General features: G+C 57.3%; 2 protein-coding genes across 13 annotated transcripts in view; one reads left to right on the top strand and one right to left on the bottom strand.

The window, feature by feature from the left end:
- Positions 1-1,818, top strand: part of TRAF6 (TNF receptor associated factor 6) — a 42,720-nt gene extending 40,902 nt beyond the window's left edge. Inside the window, exon 7 of one of the 2 annotated variants that reach the window (XM_070564825.1) lies at positions 137-1,818. In XM_070564825.1, coding sequence (XP_070420926.1) covers positions 137-253 — 117 coding nt within the window. In that variant the 3' untranslated portion in view covers positions 254-1,818. The remainder of the gene's footprint in view (positions 1-136) is intronic. The other variant, XM_070564824.1, reaches the window with a different exon arrangement.
- The window catches only part of PRR5L (proline rich 5 like), a 144,286-nt gene that overhangs the window by 1,772 nt on the left and 124,088 nt on the right, over positions 1-18,426 (bottom strand). For 6 of the 11 annotated variants that reach the window (XM_070564831.1, XM_070564834.1, XM_070564830.1 and 3 more), the window contains 3 exons: positions 17,320-17,411; positions 14,173-14,313; positions 9,132-9,258 (listed from right to left, as the gene is read on the bottom strand). In XM_070564831.1, the coding sequence (XP_070420932.1) occupies positions 9,132-9,258; positions 14,173-14,313; positions 17,320-17,411 (360 nt within the window). The remainder of the gene's footprint in view (positions 1-9,131; positions 9,259-14,172; positions 14,314-17,319; positions 17,412-18,426) is intronic. The other 5 variants (XM_070564837.1, XM_070564838.1, XM_070564836.1 and 2 more) reach the window with 2 other exon arrangements.

Here is an 18,426-nt window from a genome sequence, read left to right as displayed (position 1 = left end):
GGGAGGGCTGAACTTTTCTCTTGCAGCTTTATCTGTTTATGCCAGATGCTGCCCCCGACCAACCCTCCCCACGTATTAGGGGTCACCAAAGGACTTTCCTGATAGACTGGGTTCAAGGGCATCTCTCTCTCCCCAGCTGCTGCCCAAGCTTCACTGGATTTGCCCTGAATTCCCTTTCAACCAGTCTCCTCTGAAGACCTGGGCACTGGCTGGACCAGCTTCTAAAAGAAGTCTTCTAGCTCCATTCAGCTAGAGGTGGCTTCTGCAGGGTCAACCTAAGATTAAATCCAGAGGAAGAGGTAACTGGGGGCCCCTCAGCCATCAAAGCTAGCACAGTGGGACATCCCCCAAATCCTCCTGAGCCAGGACCATCAACGCTCCTCTCCTCCAGCCAGGACGACGGTCTGAGACCCACGTTCTGTACAAGTCAGTATCTGGATTCAAACAGCCTTCAGCACCGTCACCAAACGGGCTAGGCTCCAGGAAGGCAGACAGGAAGAGCGAGGGCCGGACACGGATTATGATGCTGCTGCTGCTGCTTGAATCCTCACCACGTTCCAGAAACTTGACATACATTCATCTTCTGAATCCTCCTAAGAACTGAACCTAAGTCTTGATGCATCATTAGCTCCCACTTTACAGGAGAGAATGCTGAGCCTAGAGAGGTAACAACTTACCCGCGCTCACCCAGCTAGAACGTAGGAGAGCCGGCCTTCCAGCAAGGTCTGTCTCTGCAGATGTTGCCCGGCCAGCTGCCGTGCAAGCACACAGACACCTATCACCAGCGAAGTTCCCGAGGGAAGGACAAGCCATGTGTGTGAGGTTCAAAGAGAGGAAAAAGCTTGCCACCGGGGGACAATCGGGAAACTTGCCAGGGAGGATGTACATTGGAGATGGGCCTTCAAAGTAGCAGAGCTCCCAGAAGGGAGGGGGTGGTGGCGTTCTTTTTTTTTTTTTGAGGAAGATCAGCCCAGAGATAACTACTTCTAATCCTCCTCTTTTTGCTGAGTAAGACTGGCCCTGAGCTGACATCCATGCCCATCTTCCTCTACTTTATATGTGGGATGCCTACCACAGCATGGCTTTTTGCCAAGCGGTGCCATGTCCACACCCGGGATCCGAACTGGCAAACCCTGGGCCACTGAAGCGGAATGTGTGCACTTAACCGCTGTGCCACCGGGCCGGCTCCCCGAGCACCACAGGCCATGGGCTGGCTGGACCCAGCACACACGAAGCGAGGAGATGCACCCCAGCAGGTGGGAGGAGCCGTGCCACAGGATGGCCCTCGAAAGCCCCAGGGAACCACCTGTGAGCAATCAGAAGCAGGCGGGATGGGGGCTGGGCCTCAGGGACACTCACTGGGCAGGAGCCAGCACGGCTGGAGCCTGAGAGGCCAGAAGTCAGGAAAGCCAGTGAGACCACGTATAATTTTCTATAATGAATATGGATTACAAGTGGAAAAAAATCAGCACTAACATCAGAGTCATGGTGACAGGTGACCCAGAGATGTGGTGGTGATGGGGGCCAGACGAGGAAGAGGATGGGCCGGCGATGCCAGAGATGACACGACAGACGCCAACAAACAAGGGGCCGAGGGCTGGGGAGGATGCAAGACGGCGGCAGCGCCAGGCCGGGGGCAGGACCACAGGGGAGGGGCTGGGACAGCCAGCGGACACGCCATTTTGAAGTTGGGGAAAGAAGTTGCAGTTGAAGATAGAAATTTGAATATATTCCCAAAGTATTGGAGCATGTAAGAAAATGTTCACAGAATAATATTTGGTGACAAAAGCAGAATATAAACATTATTATTATAATATGCATTTTTTTCCTCTTTTAAACAAAACTGGGGTTATACCAGGTGTTGCATTCACACACATACATGCACACGTATGTATAACACCTAAGAAGTTTATACATCAAAATGTTAATAGTAGTTATCTCTGGGTAGAAGGATTACAGTGATTTTTAAAGTTTCTCCTTTATCCTTTTAAAAAATATTTTCCACATTTTATTCCACGTGCATGCATTTCTTTCAAATGAGGAAAAAACATTTTGGGATATAACAACTCTGGAGTCCCCGATGGCTGTGGCCCTCAAAGAGAACATGACCCCTCTGAAAATGAAGAGAGGGGTCAAGGGTTAAGTCATCTCTCGTATGCCTGCATGCAGCGGGCGGACGCTGCCAGAACGACGATTAAATCACTGATGATAACGCAGCCGGGAGCACTGAAGAGGGGCGGGCGCTGCTCTAAGCACCTTGCTGTGACCCCTCTCCCCCCAGGGAAGGGGGTCCTGTTACCATTACTGCCACCTTACAAAGGAGGAAGCCACAGCACCGAGAGGTCACGTAACCTGCCCAATGTCACTAAGAGGAGGCAAAGCTGGCCTGGAACACAGGTCCTGACCTCCAGAAGCCAAGCATCTTCACCGATGAGCCCCCCGCCTCTCCAGGAGGAAGGAAACACGAGGATGGGCTGGAGAGGCGGGAGAAGAACTGAAACAGTCAAGCAACTGAAGCCCAGGGAGAAGATTCCAAAGGAGGAAGCATAGATACCAGCCACACAGCAATTCCCAGGGCCTCTCCTCTCCCCTCCACGAGAAGCTCCCTCTGGGGTGGCTCCCCTGGAGGCACCTGGCTCTTCCCCGCTGAGGCGCGTGTCGGCTGCGTGAGCTGGATGAAAGATCCCAGCGCAGCGGAGGAGGCTGAGGGCGTAGGGTAAGGAATGCCGGGTCGGGGGGCTCTGCGCCAGGCCTCTGCTGCTTTCCAGCTGCCCTCTTCCTGTCGGGGCACTCCTCTCCCAGCCTTCCAGCAGCCCACCCAGTGCAGGGCCCCTGAGACCCTGAGGACCCCAAAAGAAACCCACTCCCTCTCTCAGCAGGGGACGGAGCAGGGAGCAAAGGAGAAAGGCCTGAGCGCAGACCAGCCCTGGGTGCTCTGACAGGATCAGGAGAGCACGCGGTGCCGCTATGGACAGGCCTTGGGGACGCGGCCTGTGTGCTTTAGTTTACTCCTGGCTCTCTACTTGGATCTGGGGGCCCTGACACACACTAGGGTCACTTCCAAAGCTCCCCTGCTGGACGGACGTAGCAGCGAGACCTGCCACGTCCCTCTGTTCAGCTCTCAGCAGGGCCTGTCACCGGGCGGTTTATACGTGCTGTGCATACACATGTCCATCTACACACGTATGTACATACAAACAACGACGAGAGAACAAAACCCTAACCCTTAGGAATAAGTCGCCAAGTCTGCTGGCTCGGAGCCCCAAGGGAGCTGTTTGGCAGTAGGACAATATGTTGTCATGCCCGTTGTTCACAGGGGAAGACTGTGGCTCCACCAGCTCCTCGGTTCTAAAGGGTAGTGCCCAGACCCCCACTACACCCCCTGTGTGCCTGGCCACGCTGCTGCTGCCGGCCCACCTGCCGAGGTCAGGTGACAGCAACCACGGCCCCCAGCAGGCACCAGACAGGAGGCTGTGTAGTCTGGGGGAGGCTGGCCACTGGCCCCCTCGCTGGGAAGAAAAATAGGAGACAAAATGCCAAGGAACAAGCAAGACAGAAGAATCCACGCCAGGCGTTCGCAGAGGCTCTGCCTGAAGCACGTGTGCTCCAGCCATCCACGCCCCGCATTTCTATCACGTTCCCACATCTTTACAAGAACCATGCATTACTTTTATGATCACAAAAATCGATAACTATAAAACAGAAGCACTGGAAGAGTTCAAAGAAGCAGGGACCTCATTAAAGAACCATCCTTAAAAAAATGCCCTTGAGGGCCGGCCCCAAGGCCAAGTGGTTAGAGTTCTGCGTGCTGCGCTTCGCTGGCCAGGGTTTACAGGTTCGGATCCTGGGTGCGGACCTACTCAGCTCATCAGCCAGGCTGTGGAGGCATCCCACATAGAAAATAGAGGAGGACTGGCACACATGTTAGCTCAGGGCTAATCTTCCTCACTAAAAAAAAAAAAAAAAAACACCCTGGAAAACAATTCATTTCTCTCCCACTGCTGTTAAAAGTCAACACTTTAGATTGGTGGGAAACCTGTGCTGTGGCCCGAACCCTACACCCAGCCTGGCCGGAGAGTGGCCAGACTGTTTGGTCTGCGTGCAGGTCTCTGTGTTAACGAGACCAGGTGGCTGCGGGCAGGAGCGGGGCGGGGTCTGTGTAGATGACAGGGCCACAGGGGCAGACAGCATCTCCACAATGTCTACTGTGCACAGAGACTCCAGTGATGTCTTACGGGAGTGTGGCAACCCAGGGAATGATTCTGCTTGGGGACGGGTATCTGGAAAGGAGCAGGACTAATGTTAGGCTTTCAGCGTGGCTAAGACCTGGGCCAGGCAGACATGAGGGGACACACAGTCCAGGGAGAGAAAAGAGCTGGAACAAAGGCAGAGGGGATACAGGGCAGCTTAAAGGAACGGGACAGGTGTGCACAGCAGACACATGCAGCATCTCTGGAGGAAGTGAGAATTCATTCCATCACTTCCAGGGGCCCCAGCTGGGTAGCAGGAGCCAGGAAAGATGTCGCAGACAGGTGCCCCCACGTCGTCCAGCAGCCTGACTGAAGCTCTTGGAGGGCTCAACAGGGCAGCAAACAGACAGGAGCGGCCACTTCAGCTGCTACTGAGAGCTGGAGCCAGAGTGAGGGGGGTCAGCCTCAGGGAGGGGGTCTCAGGAAACCCATCCCTCCTTCAACAAACATTTCCTCAGCTACTATGTGCAAAATGCCGTGCTTGCTGCTGAGAAACATAAAGCCGATGTGGGGCCTGGCCCAGGGGGTGGAGCCACGCGTGATCAGAGTGTGAGTGTGTGTGTGTGTGTCTGTGTGTGTCTGTGTGTGTCTGTGTGTGTCTGGTGGAGGGTAGGGTCCACTATGTGCTCGGAACTGTATCCAAAAGGGAGGCACCTCACTGACGCTGACATCGTCTTCGGAGCATTCTGCAGAAAAGGCACCTGAAGCCGAGATGCTAAAGCACCATGACAGTCAGCGAGGAAGCCAGGATTCCAGCCCAGGGCTGACAGCAGAGCCTGGCTCCTGAAATAACTGTTAAAACCCAGCCCACACGACGACTGTTGGGGCAGAGATACAGACGAGGGCACCTGGGGGTTCAGAGAGGAACCGTCATGCAGAGGGGTCCTTTCAGAGGGGCCTGCTCCCTGACAGGGACTCAGCGACTGACCCCAGCCTGGCCACTGGCTCACTCACTCCCTGAGAGGCGAGGGGTGCGAGGCCTGGGAACCGGGGGCCCACGCGCTCCCCGCCCTCAGCAGGCGCACGGTCTAACGGGGAGACTGACAAATAATCGGGCCAGGACTACCCAGCACAGCAGGGCCCGAATGCTGTGTGGGGCCCCCGGGAGGCACGCACAGCTTCTCCCTGGAGTGGCCCATGCAGCTGCCTCGGCCGGGGCCACAGACCACAGACGCAGGGGTCAGCCTCCTCCTCCTCTGAGCGCCCCAGGCCCAGAGATGTGACTGCAGGCCACACCGCTGCAGCGCTGCCGCGGCTCCAAGGCCAGCTGCCCGTCCCGTCCCGCCCCGCCCCTCTCCTCCGCTGGCCCCTGCCCCGGCTCAGGGCGAGGCTGCGGCTCTGCCTTCTGCTTTCTGGCGGAGTGTTTTGGCTCCCAAGACTGGGTGTGGGCAGCGCCGAGACCACAGGCCCGCCGGGCTGTGCGAGTCCCCTGGGCAGGCAGTGCTTCCTCACCAACTCCCACCAGACTCCAGAGCCAGCCCCAGAAAACCGTGGGCTGCCTCCCCACCGGTCGGCCTCTGGGCCCCTCCGAGGCCTGCAGACCTGCGCTGGGCCCACAGCGCCCTGCTCGCTGTCTGCACCAGGGGAGGCCGGTGCCTGCCCCTCAAGGAGGGGATCCTCCCATCAAGGGCCCGAGGAAGCGGTGGGCACCCCCAGGGCCTAAACACCTGCTCCCTCCCTTGCTGCGGGGCCCTTTGAGCAGGGGGACGCTGGCTGACGCCCCAGCCTCCCCCTGCCTTTCACTCGGCACGGGGGGGCGGGGCGGGGGCGAGGCGAGGGGGCGGGGCCTTCCTTCCTCCCCGCCCGAGGGCCGCTGAGCCCTGGCACTCATCACCCTACACCGGGGCCAACAGCAGCGGCTCCTTTCAAACCCCCAGAGAGAAGCCAGGCGTGGACGGGCGCTCTTCAGGCGGGAGGCCTGCAGGAGGCCAGGGCTTTCGCTGAGCAGGCCGGGCGCCCGCTGCATGAGGACCCGGCACCTGGGCAAAGTGGGGAGCAGGGGACCCAGGGAGGGCGCACAGGCCTGGCGTCCACATGTTCGTGATATCACTGTCTCCGTCCTCACTCGTGCTCCCTGGGCCCTAGAAAAGTGACAGCTTCGCAGGGGAGGACACACACACTCACTCCACTATGGCCTCGGGCTCGTCTTTTCTCTGGAGCAAGCCCTGCACATACAGGGCTGAAGCTCACTCCTCATGCCCATCTGCCGCCTGGCAGGAACAGAGACGCCCCCAGACTCCCCACGGGGTCAACACAACACACGTGGGCACCTGGTGCAGCGAGGGGTTCCTGTGAAAACCACTTCTCTGGCTCTGGTCACCTCCCCCATGTGTGATCCTGGGGACTTTTCTTAACAACTCTGAGCCTGAGGGACCCACCCCTCAGCAGGACGGCAGCGAGCACAACATGAATCCACGCCAAGCGCGGGCTCAGTAGCTGAGAGGTGACAGGCATTTGATAAGCGGTGGCTTTGGAGCCCATCGGCCCAGCTGCCGTGACCTCTCCCACCCCAGCCAGGCCCAGGGCGGACAGAGGGGCAGAGCCCACGGTGGGTGTGGGGCTCCTCAGGTCCAAGGCATCTCCTCGCTACACTCATTCCCACAAGCAGGATGAACATAAACTTATGCTCGTCTCCGCTTTACTGGGGATGAGCTTTTTTACTTTCTCCTGAAGGAGTGTCCTCGACGAGGCAGGCAGCACAGCGGCCACCTTAGCTTTTTGGTGCCCAGAGGTTGGAGGTGAAATGTCTGGCCTTCAATGCCTCTTGGGCTAAGGAATGAGAGGGACGGACTGCCTCCAGGAGTGGGTGGGGTCGGGGGAGGCTGGAGCCTGCAGGACAGCTGGGGAAGTGCAGACCTGGGGCTCCGGAATCCTGGCCCCAACAGCCCCGTGACCTCAATCCTCATCTGCCTCACCCATGAAATGGGAACAGCAGCGCCCCCGCCGTGGCCTGGAACCCTGCCCACCCCACACAGTGCCCAGGACGTGATCTGTGTCCAGTGGCTTCCCCTGCCATCGGCCGCTTGGCAGCTCTGAAGCTCTTTCAGTTCCTCCAACACCACAGCCTCCTGCTCACTGCTCTTCCCACCCCGAAAGGCCCCCAAAGATCCTTCGCTTTGCCTGCCTCAGGCTGCCCTCCCAGTCTACTTGGCTAACTTGTACTCATCCTCCAGGCCCCATCACAGATGTCACTTCTTCCGGGGAGTCTTCCTGGATTTCTGGGTCCCCGTGCCGCACCCCTGCCGTGGCCCCGCTCAGAGCAAGCGTATGCTGATGAGTCACCATCTGTTCTCCGTGACCCCCTCACGGGACAGACCGTGCGCCCAAGGGGCCAAAGGACTAGTGCACAGATACACCGGCAGCACCTCACAAGGTGCCAGGATGGGGTTTCAGAACACATTTGAGGAAATAATAAAACCAAAAGAGGGCCATTCCCTTCCCTCTCTGCCCCTACCGAGACAGACGACGCCCCAGAGGCCAGGACTGCCCTTGGCTCAAGGCCTCTGCTTTACAACTCGACTGAAGTAGCCATTATTTGTACTTTCGCTGAAAGCTGAAGGCACCCCCTCTTGGAGTGAATCTCCTGTCCCGGGCGCCAGGCCCAGCTGGTGGCGGAGTCCTGCCACAGCCCAGCTGGCCGCTGGCGTCCGACATCTGCCTGGCTCCTCCCGCCCCAGCCCAGCCCCAACTTGGAGCCCGAAGAGCAGGAAGGTGGCTCCGGGGAGGGAGGGCAGGAGCCTGTCTCCCCTCAGCTGTCACGTCTGCTCTGGCTTGTTCCAGCTCTCAGTGGAATGAGGGAGGGATGGTCAGACAAGGGGGACCCGGCAGGCAGCAGGCTGGGGCCAGCACCCTCTGACTTGTGGCTCTGTCTCCAGAGAAACCTGACAAGAACCCCTGGCGCCGGCCTGCCCCGTGTGTCCGCAGCCTCGAGGCCCAGGAAGGGGCAGAACTCCACTGGCACGGCTCCTCCCCCAGCTCTGACCAGGTTCAGCCACAGCTCCATTAGAGCAAGAGGAGGGAACGGCAGCTTCCACATGCGGGGCATCTCCTTCTGCACCTGCACCTCCCTGTGGGTGCCGGTCCCCTGGCCTCGGGTGCAGGGCCTGCCAGCCATCTAACATCTTTTTTTGAGTGCCTACTGTGCACAGACACCATTGCAGTTCCTGGAGAAAGGGCAACAAACAAAAAGTCCCAGCACCTGGGGCTTTATTTCAGAAAGTGACTGAGGAGTGTCTTTTAGGATAAGCCTTATTATAGAGCCATTTGCCGTCTAGACCGCGGGCTCTCGGAGAGAAGGAACAGATCCTTTCATCTCTAGAGTCTCCAGGGGGCCTGGCACAGAGCCTGGCACTCACCAATGCAAGCTTTACAGCCACCAAAAAAGACCCTGATGGGATTTGTCCCCAAGTCCAGGAGCCCCTTCCTGGGCGGGAAGGCCCTGGTGGCACCTACAGAAACGAGCGGGAGCAGCAGCTCCATCCCATATGGCCACACTCGCAACAACCTGGCCCCACGTCTCGGGCAGCTTCCACAGGGAATCCACCCCAGGTGGGTTTTCCCTTCAGGTGGGGGCAGGGGCAATAAGGCACCATTTCTGGTATCAGATCCAGGAAAATTACGTGGCAGGCACATGAAAAAGATCAAAGCCACAGATCAGGTGAGCATCACCCCAGAGGCACAGTTTCCGTCCCTGGGAAGGAATCACCGAGCAAGAAGGTTACTGTGACACAGGCTAGCCAGGGTACGTGAGTGTTGAGCAAGCACAGGTTTGCACAGAGCCACACTGGAAGCTAAGGGCTTGGCACATAATCGGGGCTCAGTGACACACAGGTGATAGTGTGATCACTGAGGCTCCCAGCAGCTCGAGAGTCGGCCCCTTACCCAGCGTGAACGTGGGGCCTGAGACACCACGGTCCTCACTGATGCCCAGGAAAGGAGACACCACTTGCTTCACCAGCTCCTCCAGCTGCAGATAACCCTCACTAGGGCCTGTGGGCTCGTGAACACTCTGGAAATGAACATCAAGAGAGACAGAGGTCATTCAAAGTCTCCAGGCCAGCTGGCACTCAGTCAACAAATCCTGACTGCCTGCCTTGTGCGTACAAGGCAGGGACGCCAGTAGGCAGCATCCTCATGGCTGGAGCAAAGGGAACTGAGGCCTGAAGCTGAGTCACTTGTCATGGGTCACGGTGCCCAGAACAGTGCATGGCAGGTACCATGGCAGCCACTCCTGTTGAGTCCCACCAATGCAGGCTGGGCGGGACTGTCCCCATGCCAGCTCCAGGGTTGACGTCTGACTGGTCCCAACCACAGTAATCCCACCCGCACTGGCAGTGACTGCTTCACATTCAACCTGTGCGCACGTTCTATAAGCACTGTACGCATATCAAGCTCAGAGGCCTCCCAACAACCCAAGGAGGAAGGCGCTCTCGCCGACCCCCTTCTGCAGATGAGGGAATTAAGGCCCAGAGAGGCTAAGTCACTTGCCCAGGAAAACACAGCTGGTAAGTGGCAAAAAGGCAGGACAGGAACCAGGCCGTGTGGCTCCGAACACATCTTACTGCCGCTTGTAACCAGGCTAGAAAAGAAAGGGACAGAATATGGAAAAGCCCAGAACAGTCGAAGAAAGGAAGAGTCACTGTGGAACTAGACATAGAGGTTCAGCACCGAGATGAAGAGTGAGTTCAACAGCGCAGCATGACCCGAGCCGCAGAGCAAGGCCCACAGGGAGCATGGCGGAAACAAATGGCCACACAGTCACCACCAGAAGGAGCCAGGGAGTAACCAGCGTTTCCAGAAAACCAGCAGACGCCCAGGGAATTCAGTCTTCCCCTGGCAAGGACTCGAAGCCACGCTCTGGGATGCAGGGGCTGCAGGCGAGCAGAGAGACAAGGCTCCGTGGGGCTGTGCTCAGCCCGACAGGTTGTCCCACCAAATTCTCAAAGCAGAATTGATTTTAAATCACCATCACTTAAAAAATAAAAGCTCTCCACTGCACTGGAGTGTTCGGGGATGGGAGGGAAAGACGGTTGGGCAATGGAGCCGGAAGGGCCAATGCCACAGGTTGGAGGTCAGTGGGGGAGATGAAGCTCCCAGGAAACAGGCTGACTCAGCTCAGAGTGACGGGGTTGGGGTGGTGGAGGGAGGGGGTGGGCGGCTAAGGAAACAGAGGAGGCAAGGAGGGGGCTACCGTGCAGCAGACCTGGAGGCAGGGCTGGGAAGGGGTCAGAAAGGAGGAGATGCAGAGAAAAAGTGGGTGGCTTCAGTAAGGGCTCCTGGCACTGGAAGGCAGCGATGGGGAGAAGGCAATGGCTTCTCATGCCCCAGGCGCCAATTCTGCTCAGCCTGAGCTGACCCCGCGGAAAGCCAGCAGCGGAAAGAAAGGGGAAGTGCAAAGGAGGTCCCTCTCGGAGGAAGACATACACATCTGCCCAGCAGGCCGTAGACGGGGGAGGGGAGCCTTATTCACGCTCCTGGGGACCCACCCCAGGCCTCAACAGCAAAGCGGCCCCAAAACCACCTTGATGGGGTTTCAGAGCCGCGGAAACGTTTTTTCCACTTTCTTTCCTCAATATTTCTCATCTAACTTCTCCCCCAAGCCCTTCCTCCTGATAATTCATAAGTGTTAAACAGACAGGGATGACAGAGAAAGGAGAAAAGGCAAGAGGTGGGAAGAAAACAGGTAAGGAATGTGTGATGTGGAACTGGACCGTTTGCTCCCATGGGGCTGCTGAGAACCTGGCTTGCACGTGGCCCTCAGGAAGGAGCTGCCCTTGCCCTCGACCTGGCTGCAGGGCCAGCTGTGTATTTGCAAGTGCAAAATGAAAATGCAGGGTCCTTTGTTCAAAAATTATTAAGAATTCCAAGATGGCAGTGGGAGAGAATTAAACCAAGCCTGGGCCCTGCTGAGCATGGGGCCCTGGGTGACTGCACAGGTCGCAGCCTCTGCCTGGCCAGTGGGCAGCTCTAGGACGATCTCAGGACCCGTCTGCACCTGCCAGGAGGAACCAGATCCCACAGCCCTCAAACTCCCAGGTTCGGCCTGAGGACAGGAGCACACAGCCCACAGTAGGGAAGGCTGAGTCCTGTGTGTATTCAGGGGGAGGGGTGTGTGCAGGGACATTTGGGAAGAGTTTTGGAAAAGGGAGCCGTGAAGGCCTGAGAAATGGCTCTCTCTTCTTCTCTGTCAGAGTCAGGCAGGGAAGCCACCCCAGACCTCGCGGCACTGTGGGGAGCGGGGCTGCGGGGAGCGGGAGCAATTCTGACTACCGGGCCCAGCTTTCCTGCAGCGGGAATGGTCCCAGGGCAGCACAACCTCTAAGTTCCATTCAGAGCCAGAAGCTGCCACCCCTGCTGCTCAGGAAGACGGACCTGGACTGGGGAGAGACCCGTGTTCATCACTGTCACACTCCCAGCCCAGGCTCTCCAGGTCCCAGAGTGAGGAAGAACAGGCCCCCAGGGGAATAATGCCGAACGCCCTGCATTGGAGTGGGACCATCTGGAAGTTCACAGGCATTTCCGAGCACCCGGGAGACTGCGGGAGGGGAGGTGGTGGAGGCTAAGAAAGGCCAAGTGGAAAGTAGAGAGAGCAGGAGCTGAGGAGGGGTACCAACCTGCTCTCTAATGAGCACGTGACCTTGAGCTGGTCAGCCACCGTCTCAGACCCTGCATCTCATCTGTGGAGCGGGAAGACAGGGACTGTTTCCCTGCCTGACCTCCCAGACATTCATCACAACCACGGAGTTTTTCCGACTACGCTTCCCTCTGCTAGGAGAGAGGCCTGCGTGATGGTCACCACCACGGGACTCAGGCCAGAGACCTGGGGTCGGTCCCGCACAGGCTCTCACGAGCTGGTGCCACCGTTCATGAACGAATGTCTACTTAACACGCTCTGTGTGCCTGGGCCCCTGGTGGCTGCGAGGACCCAGGAGGGAGGAGAAAGCACACAGAGCTGCCCTGACCCATGGGGGCTGTGGCCGGAGAGCCAGTGCTCTGAGCAGAGGGACACAGACCCCGCTCAGCAGGGAGAGGTGAAGGCAGTGTGGCCAGGCACTGAGCAGCAGGGGTGTCAGGTCAGGTAAAGGCTGGAGAGGGGGGTTGGGCCCGAGGCCAGGGTACAGACCTGGCTGTCTCCTAAGACCCTTCGGACCACTGAAGAGCCTGACGCTGCCCCGTGGAGAGCAAGCTGGGAGGAAGGCTCCTCCGGGCATCTAGACCTCCCCATAAGCTTCAGGGTGCTGACAGCTCTCACGTGGCTGTTGGGTTGTCCTGCACAGGGCCCAGAATGACGGAAAGTGGTAGATGTTTTCATTACCACAGAAACAGGCCCTCCTGGTCTGTGGCCCACAGGTAAGAGCCCTCACCTCAATTCTCCTCCCAGAAAAACAAAACCACCACCACCAAACAGATCACCTCTCCTCCCCAAAATACTACACTGGAAATGGGAGGGTGGAAACCCAACTTTCCCATCTTCCTGGCCGGATCCCCAAGAGCTCATTTCTAGACTCCTTATTTGGGATCCCAGCTCTGTTCTTTGCTTCTCAGACATGAGCCGCATGCGCACTTTTCTCTCCCCTTCCTTCTCTGTCCCTTCCATAAAATACTTGACCTGGCATTCCAGCCAATTAACCCCTTCTCATCCTATTGGGCAACTCTTCCTCCTTTCTGCTTTCAAGAAAGGGGGAGAACGCCCAGAGGAACGGCCCAGCTCAGAGAACTGGAGAGAACGGCATCCAGGGAGGGGGCGATCAGGGCCCCATGCCTCATGTTCCACCGCTGCTGGGAGGGCGGCCGGGGTCCCCACCCGCCTGGTCCAGGCTGAACTGTCTCCCTGAGGACGGGCTCGGAGCTGATGCTGCAGCAGTGAACTTGGTACAGAGGTGGGGGAGCGCAGCAGCCCTGTTTCTTGGAATTGTGCGCCCTGACCATAGGACTGGGCTTGCTGAGGCCATGTTCATACTACTTGACCCTACTCAAGGTCATAGCTGTCTGGGCAAAGGGGAGTCGTGCAGCCTGATGGTGTAGACCATCGAAGTCTCTCCCCTGAGCCTTACTTCCTCTGCTGAGGGACCTTGGACAAGCATGTAAACTTCTGGGGTTGTAGTTTTCTCATCTGTAAATGGGAATAACAACAGTGCCCGCCTCATAAGGTGGTCATTTAGATTATCTGACTCAGAAGGGAACCCACTCAACGTCCTCGGCCTGTGCCTGGCACACACAGTAGTGGCTCAACTTCTACTGTTGACTTAGAATTGGGATCAAGAGACACTAGGCAACCATCCTGGTCGTCTCTGGGTGGAAAAACACGGGCTGTGGGATCTACATTTCATGAGGTGCAAATCAAAGGACGGCACACAATTCTGCAGCGAGCCAGAGCCAGAGACAGAGACAGAGACAGAGCCAGAGCCAGAACCAGCAAGGCCAAGGGAGCCCGGGCAGGCCAGGAGCAGCAGCGTCAGCGAGAACAAGGCAGATGAGGTGAGCAGGGATCTGTAAGTGAAGAAAGGTGGGCGCTCTGCGGCCTGACATGGGCTCCCTCCTGCTGGAGGCCCTCGGGAAGCCCAGCTGCGCTGGGGACCTTCCAGTGCGCTCCTGGTCTGGATTGAGTCAGGCAGGGTTCTGGTTGTTACTTGCAGCTTGTGGCCCTGACACAACAGGAGAGGAGAGCAGGCGGCGACTTCCTGACGATAGGATCATGCCCCTCGCACACGCCACAAGGATCCCAGCACCGAGCGTAGCACCGGGACCTCAGAGACACTCAGGGGACACACAGCAAGTGAACAAATGAACCAAGGAACATGGACAACAAGCCAAAGGACACTGAGCCAAGCTAAAGTGCACGGGTCATTCAGTCCCCTGCCTTCATCCCACAGTGACAGTGTCCTCCCTCAGCCTTGGGGTCATGTCTCCACTGGGGCCGCACCTGCAGGATGAGCAACATCTGGACTATGGATGAGGGCAGCTTGGACGGGGCCAGCAGCAGCAGGTCGCCCAGCTTCCCCTTCAGCAGGACCAGGTCGCGGAAGCCCAGCAGGGAGATCTGGCGAATGGTCAGCTCCTGGCCCTGGGGAGGAGAGAAGAGGCCGGGTTGGGAGGTGAGAGCTCGCTGGACCTGTCGTCAACCACACAGGGTTCCGGACAACAAATGGGGACAAGATGAGGCGTCTGCAAGGACCAGGGGCGCCATCTAAGAATCCAAGACTTGGCCCCGCCATCCTTTAAGATATGCATGACTCATCTGCCTAAATGACCCAAGGACCATACAAGACACACACAATGGGGGCCGTGCTGTCGGAGCTGTGAGCGCTCAGGAAGCAGGAAGAGAGAGGAGGGTGGGGAGAAAAGAGAAAAGATCAACCCCGCCCCCCCTCCTTCCAGGCTGCTTCCTCCACTTCATCTGTTAAATATTTATCACCCATCATGTGCCAGGCAGAGGAGGAAACAGGACCTGTTGGACTCGTGTAAACACATGTAACTGAAGAAGAAAAATAACTGGGAACGCAGAAGGACAGGGACTTGCTCAACTGTGGGGGGGCAGAGGATGAAAGTTACAACTAATAATCATGAGAGTCTGACTATGTGCTGGGCAGGATTCTAAGTATTCTAGACCTAAATGACACCTTTAATCCCCACGACCATCCTTTGAGATAGGGACTATCATAAAACCCCCTTCCCAGATAAACCCTAGAGGCCAGAGCGACAGTAATTCACTCAAGGTACAGCCGAATTGCAAACCCACACCATCTCATCTCAGAGCTCCCGAGGCTTCCAGAACTGAAGGAGAAAGAAGGGCCCATTTCTAAGCCTCTCCTCTGCACACGTATAGATGGTCACACCTAATTGGTTGCTCTTGGGAGAGACAAAGACATCCTTAGGGTACCCTCCCAAACAGGACGCGGCTTCCCATCCCTCACGCCGGCCAAGCTTTAAGGCAGTTTTAGGTTTCCTAGAACTCCTTAGGGTTTTACAGAAACACGGGCAAGAGGGGGTTTGCCCTCTCATGCCCCCACCCTCCAGTCCCGACAGACAAACACACCCCCACTCACTCCCCACAGGCCCAGTGTAACCACCCCCTTGGGCTCGCCGTCCCTGCCCGCCTCCCACGGCAGTGCTCCCCTCCATCCTTTTCCAAGGTCCTGCGGTTCCCGGTGCTGGCACCACGTCCCAGCCTTCGGCACTGCCTGCCTGTCTCATGGGGGTCTGTGCCCTCGTGTCATCCCCGGGACTCCTTTCACTTTACAAGGCAGAAAAGTCAAAGGCCAAGTTCCACACCCATGAACACAGTGGGCACTCAAGCCACACCTGTCCAACGAGGAAGCAGGTCCCACACAGACACCAATGCACAAAGGGAGCTGCGAGCCGATAAAGCTGGACTAAGAGACAGCTCAGGAATGGTGCACCAGTAGAGAGAAGCCCTAACTCAGGGGTGCTCAAAATGGGGTGTCTGGACCAGCAGCAGTATCATTCGAGAAACTGTGGGGAGGTGGACAAGAGCAAATATCAGACCTGACAGCTTTTCAAGAGGAGCAGGACAGCACCCTCCTCAGACCCGCTCACCCGGGCTCTGCCTGCCTCTGAGCCTAACAGGGCCCCTCTTGGCCCTCGGATGACTGTGCTGGGGCCATGCGCGCCCAGATCCCACACTCGCCATTCTAAACCCACCTGGGTCACCACACCTTGGAATTCCCTGCTCAAATGGTCCTAAGAGGGACCCAGGTCTGCACGCCCCCTCCAATAGGATTGCCTAATAAAACACAAGCTATCTGGTCAAAAACTATTTGGGTAGTTTTTCTAGTATAAGTATGTCCCAAATATTGCATTATTCATTATTCATCTGAAATTCAAATTTACCTCAGCATCCTGTATTTTTATTTGCTAACTCTGGCAACCCTACCTCTCAAGTCTGTCGTCTTCAGACCACTGCTGGCCAAGGCGAGGTCTGTGGGCAGGGGCCTGACTGTCCACAAAGGGCTGTAAATCCCCTCGCAGGGGTGCAAGATGGAGCTGAGATGGGCTGAAAAGCACAGTGGTCTGCAGGCCAGAGGCTTCTGTTGGAATGGCTGGGGGCTGGCCTGACCCAGGAAACGCACTCCGCAGGCATAACCTCCCAACTTTTAAATATTTGACATATACTTAAAAGAATTCCAAATTCCCTTAAAACACCATTCAGAGCACACAAGGACATGAGCCCTCACCTCCAGGACTAGGTAATTCCTGCCACTGCCAAGGGCCTGTCATTGCTGCGTCCCACACCTGCGCTTCAGTAAAGCCCGATTAGATTGGACGGGAAGCCTTAACCCCCAGGGGAGGACGGATGGAGAGCACAGGGCGGTGTAAGTGTGAGAGAGACATATATTTTGGACAGGAGTATCTCCTGGTCAGCCTGCCTGGGGCGTCCATCCTGTCCTGGCGCTGACCAGGCCTGCTCTGAGCCTCTGCTGGAGGGTGGAGGGGGGGAAGTCAACATGTGTGGTAGGATGGGCTGAGGCCACAAGCCAAAGACGCTAAGAGACGCTGCTCGTCTTGTCCTCGAAACGCCTCACGTGGCAGGAGATGAAGTGGAGCTGTGCTCAGCGTCATGAAATGAGCTGGCCCAGACCCAGTCCCGACTCGGAGTCTGGAGCTCTTTCTGCTGCATCACGTCTTCAGGAATCCCTTATGCAGGGCAAGGAGCATACTCCTTTCCCACAACTTGGGAGGAACAGGAAACTCGCTTAAAAATTGTGCTTCAAAGAATGGGAGGGGAAGAGAAAAGAAGGAAAGAAAGGAAACATAAAACTGCCCTTCCCCCATCCTCTCTCTTTCTGAAAAGCAAGAGGAAGCACACGACTCCGAGAGCGCGCAGACCCACGCAGCACCCAGAGGGAGTCGAGGGCCCGCCAACTGCCCTCCGCTCAGGCTGGATGCTGCGTACAGACCCAGGGAGCCTGCTCCGGTCCCCCGAGGCCCTCAGCCCCCTCCGCGCCCAGGCCCCTGCTTCTCCCCCATCCACCAGGAGGCCCCAGGTGCAAAGGCCAAGAAAGGAGCCAGCCGGCCACGGCGGGGAGGAGGGGCTCCCAGCAAGACTGACCTGAACTGGATAAAATATTGCCTGCAAGGTGGGGAGGGTTTCGGTGAAGAAGTGGTCCCAGACTTCAGCCAGAACCTCAATGCGACCGTCACCTACACGAGGGCGAGAAGACAGGGGAGAAAGAGAAGAACTGGTCATTACTCGCAGGAGAGGCCAGAAGACAGTCCCACGTCAAACGGAGCGTGGGGCGCCGAGAAGGCCCACTGCATACATTTGATCTGCGCGCGTTACTACAGTAAACGCAGGACTGGACGGGGAGGCTCGACAGACAGCGAGCAAATATGCCTCCTACCCGCACCCCCTGACCCCCACGATACAGAAGAGGAGCTGAGTTTTGAAAATCACATAATTGCTGTCATCACAAGGATGGTCACATTACCAGGCGCTGCACAGAACCACCTATCTGTGAGACACCTCCTGAGGAGACTCGATAACCCCATTCTACAGGTTCAGAGAGGTCAAGGATCTGGCTCAAATTCACACAGTTAGAAGGCAGAGCTGGGATCCCAGAACCCATGCTCTTGAGCAGCATAATCCGGAAAGATTATGTGTACAGTTCTACATCATTTTGGTTTTTACCTAATAAGACACTGGCTTTTTTAGTCTGGATTTGAGCTGTCAGTTGAGGGAGGTGAAAAAAGGGCCTGGAAATGGTCACCTCCACCCACTGTTTGCAGTAAGTGGGAGGGCAGCTTCTCTGAAGAGGCCCCTGCACACACAGGACCCACCTCCTGACCCCATGGCTACTCACACCCCCGGGATCAGGGAGGCTGAGCACGGCCAAGCGCCCCCCAGGCTAGACATGCACAGTGACCCAGCACCAGTGAAAGGCTGTGCGAGGAGCTGCCCCTGCAGGAGAGGCGGCCCGGGCAGAGGAGTCTGCTGGTTAACGACCTAGATTGCCCAGCTGATGGGCACCGTCTCTGCTCGCCTGAGGCAGAGACACTGGGTCAGCCGAGATCAGCACTGGCACTGCCAGTTCCACCAAACAGATCTGGAAAGATTCGCTTAGCATCTTCTATCTCTTAACTCAATGGGCAACAAAAGCAGTGGCTGCCAGGGCAGGACCAGGAGCTGGCCGGGCCGAGGGCGTGCAGAGCTGGAAAG

The sequence above is a fragment of the Equus przewalskii genome, chromosome 11 (genome assembly GCF_037783145.1).
Source record: "Equus przewalskii isolate Varuska chromosome 11, EquPr2, whole genome shotgun sequence".
NCBI lineage: Eukaryota > Metazoa > Chordata > Mammalia > Perissodactyla > Equidae > Equus > Equus przewalskii.
This window is presented reverse-complemented; position numbering and strand designations above follow the sequence as displayed.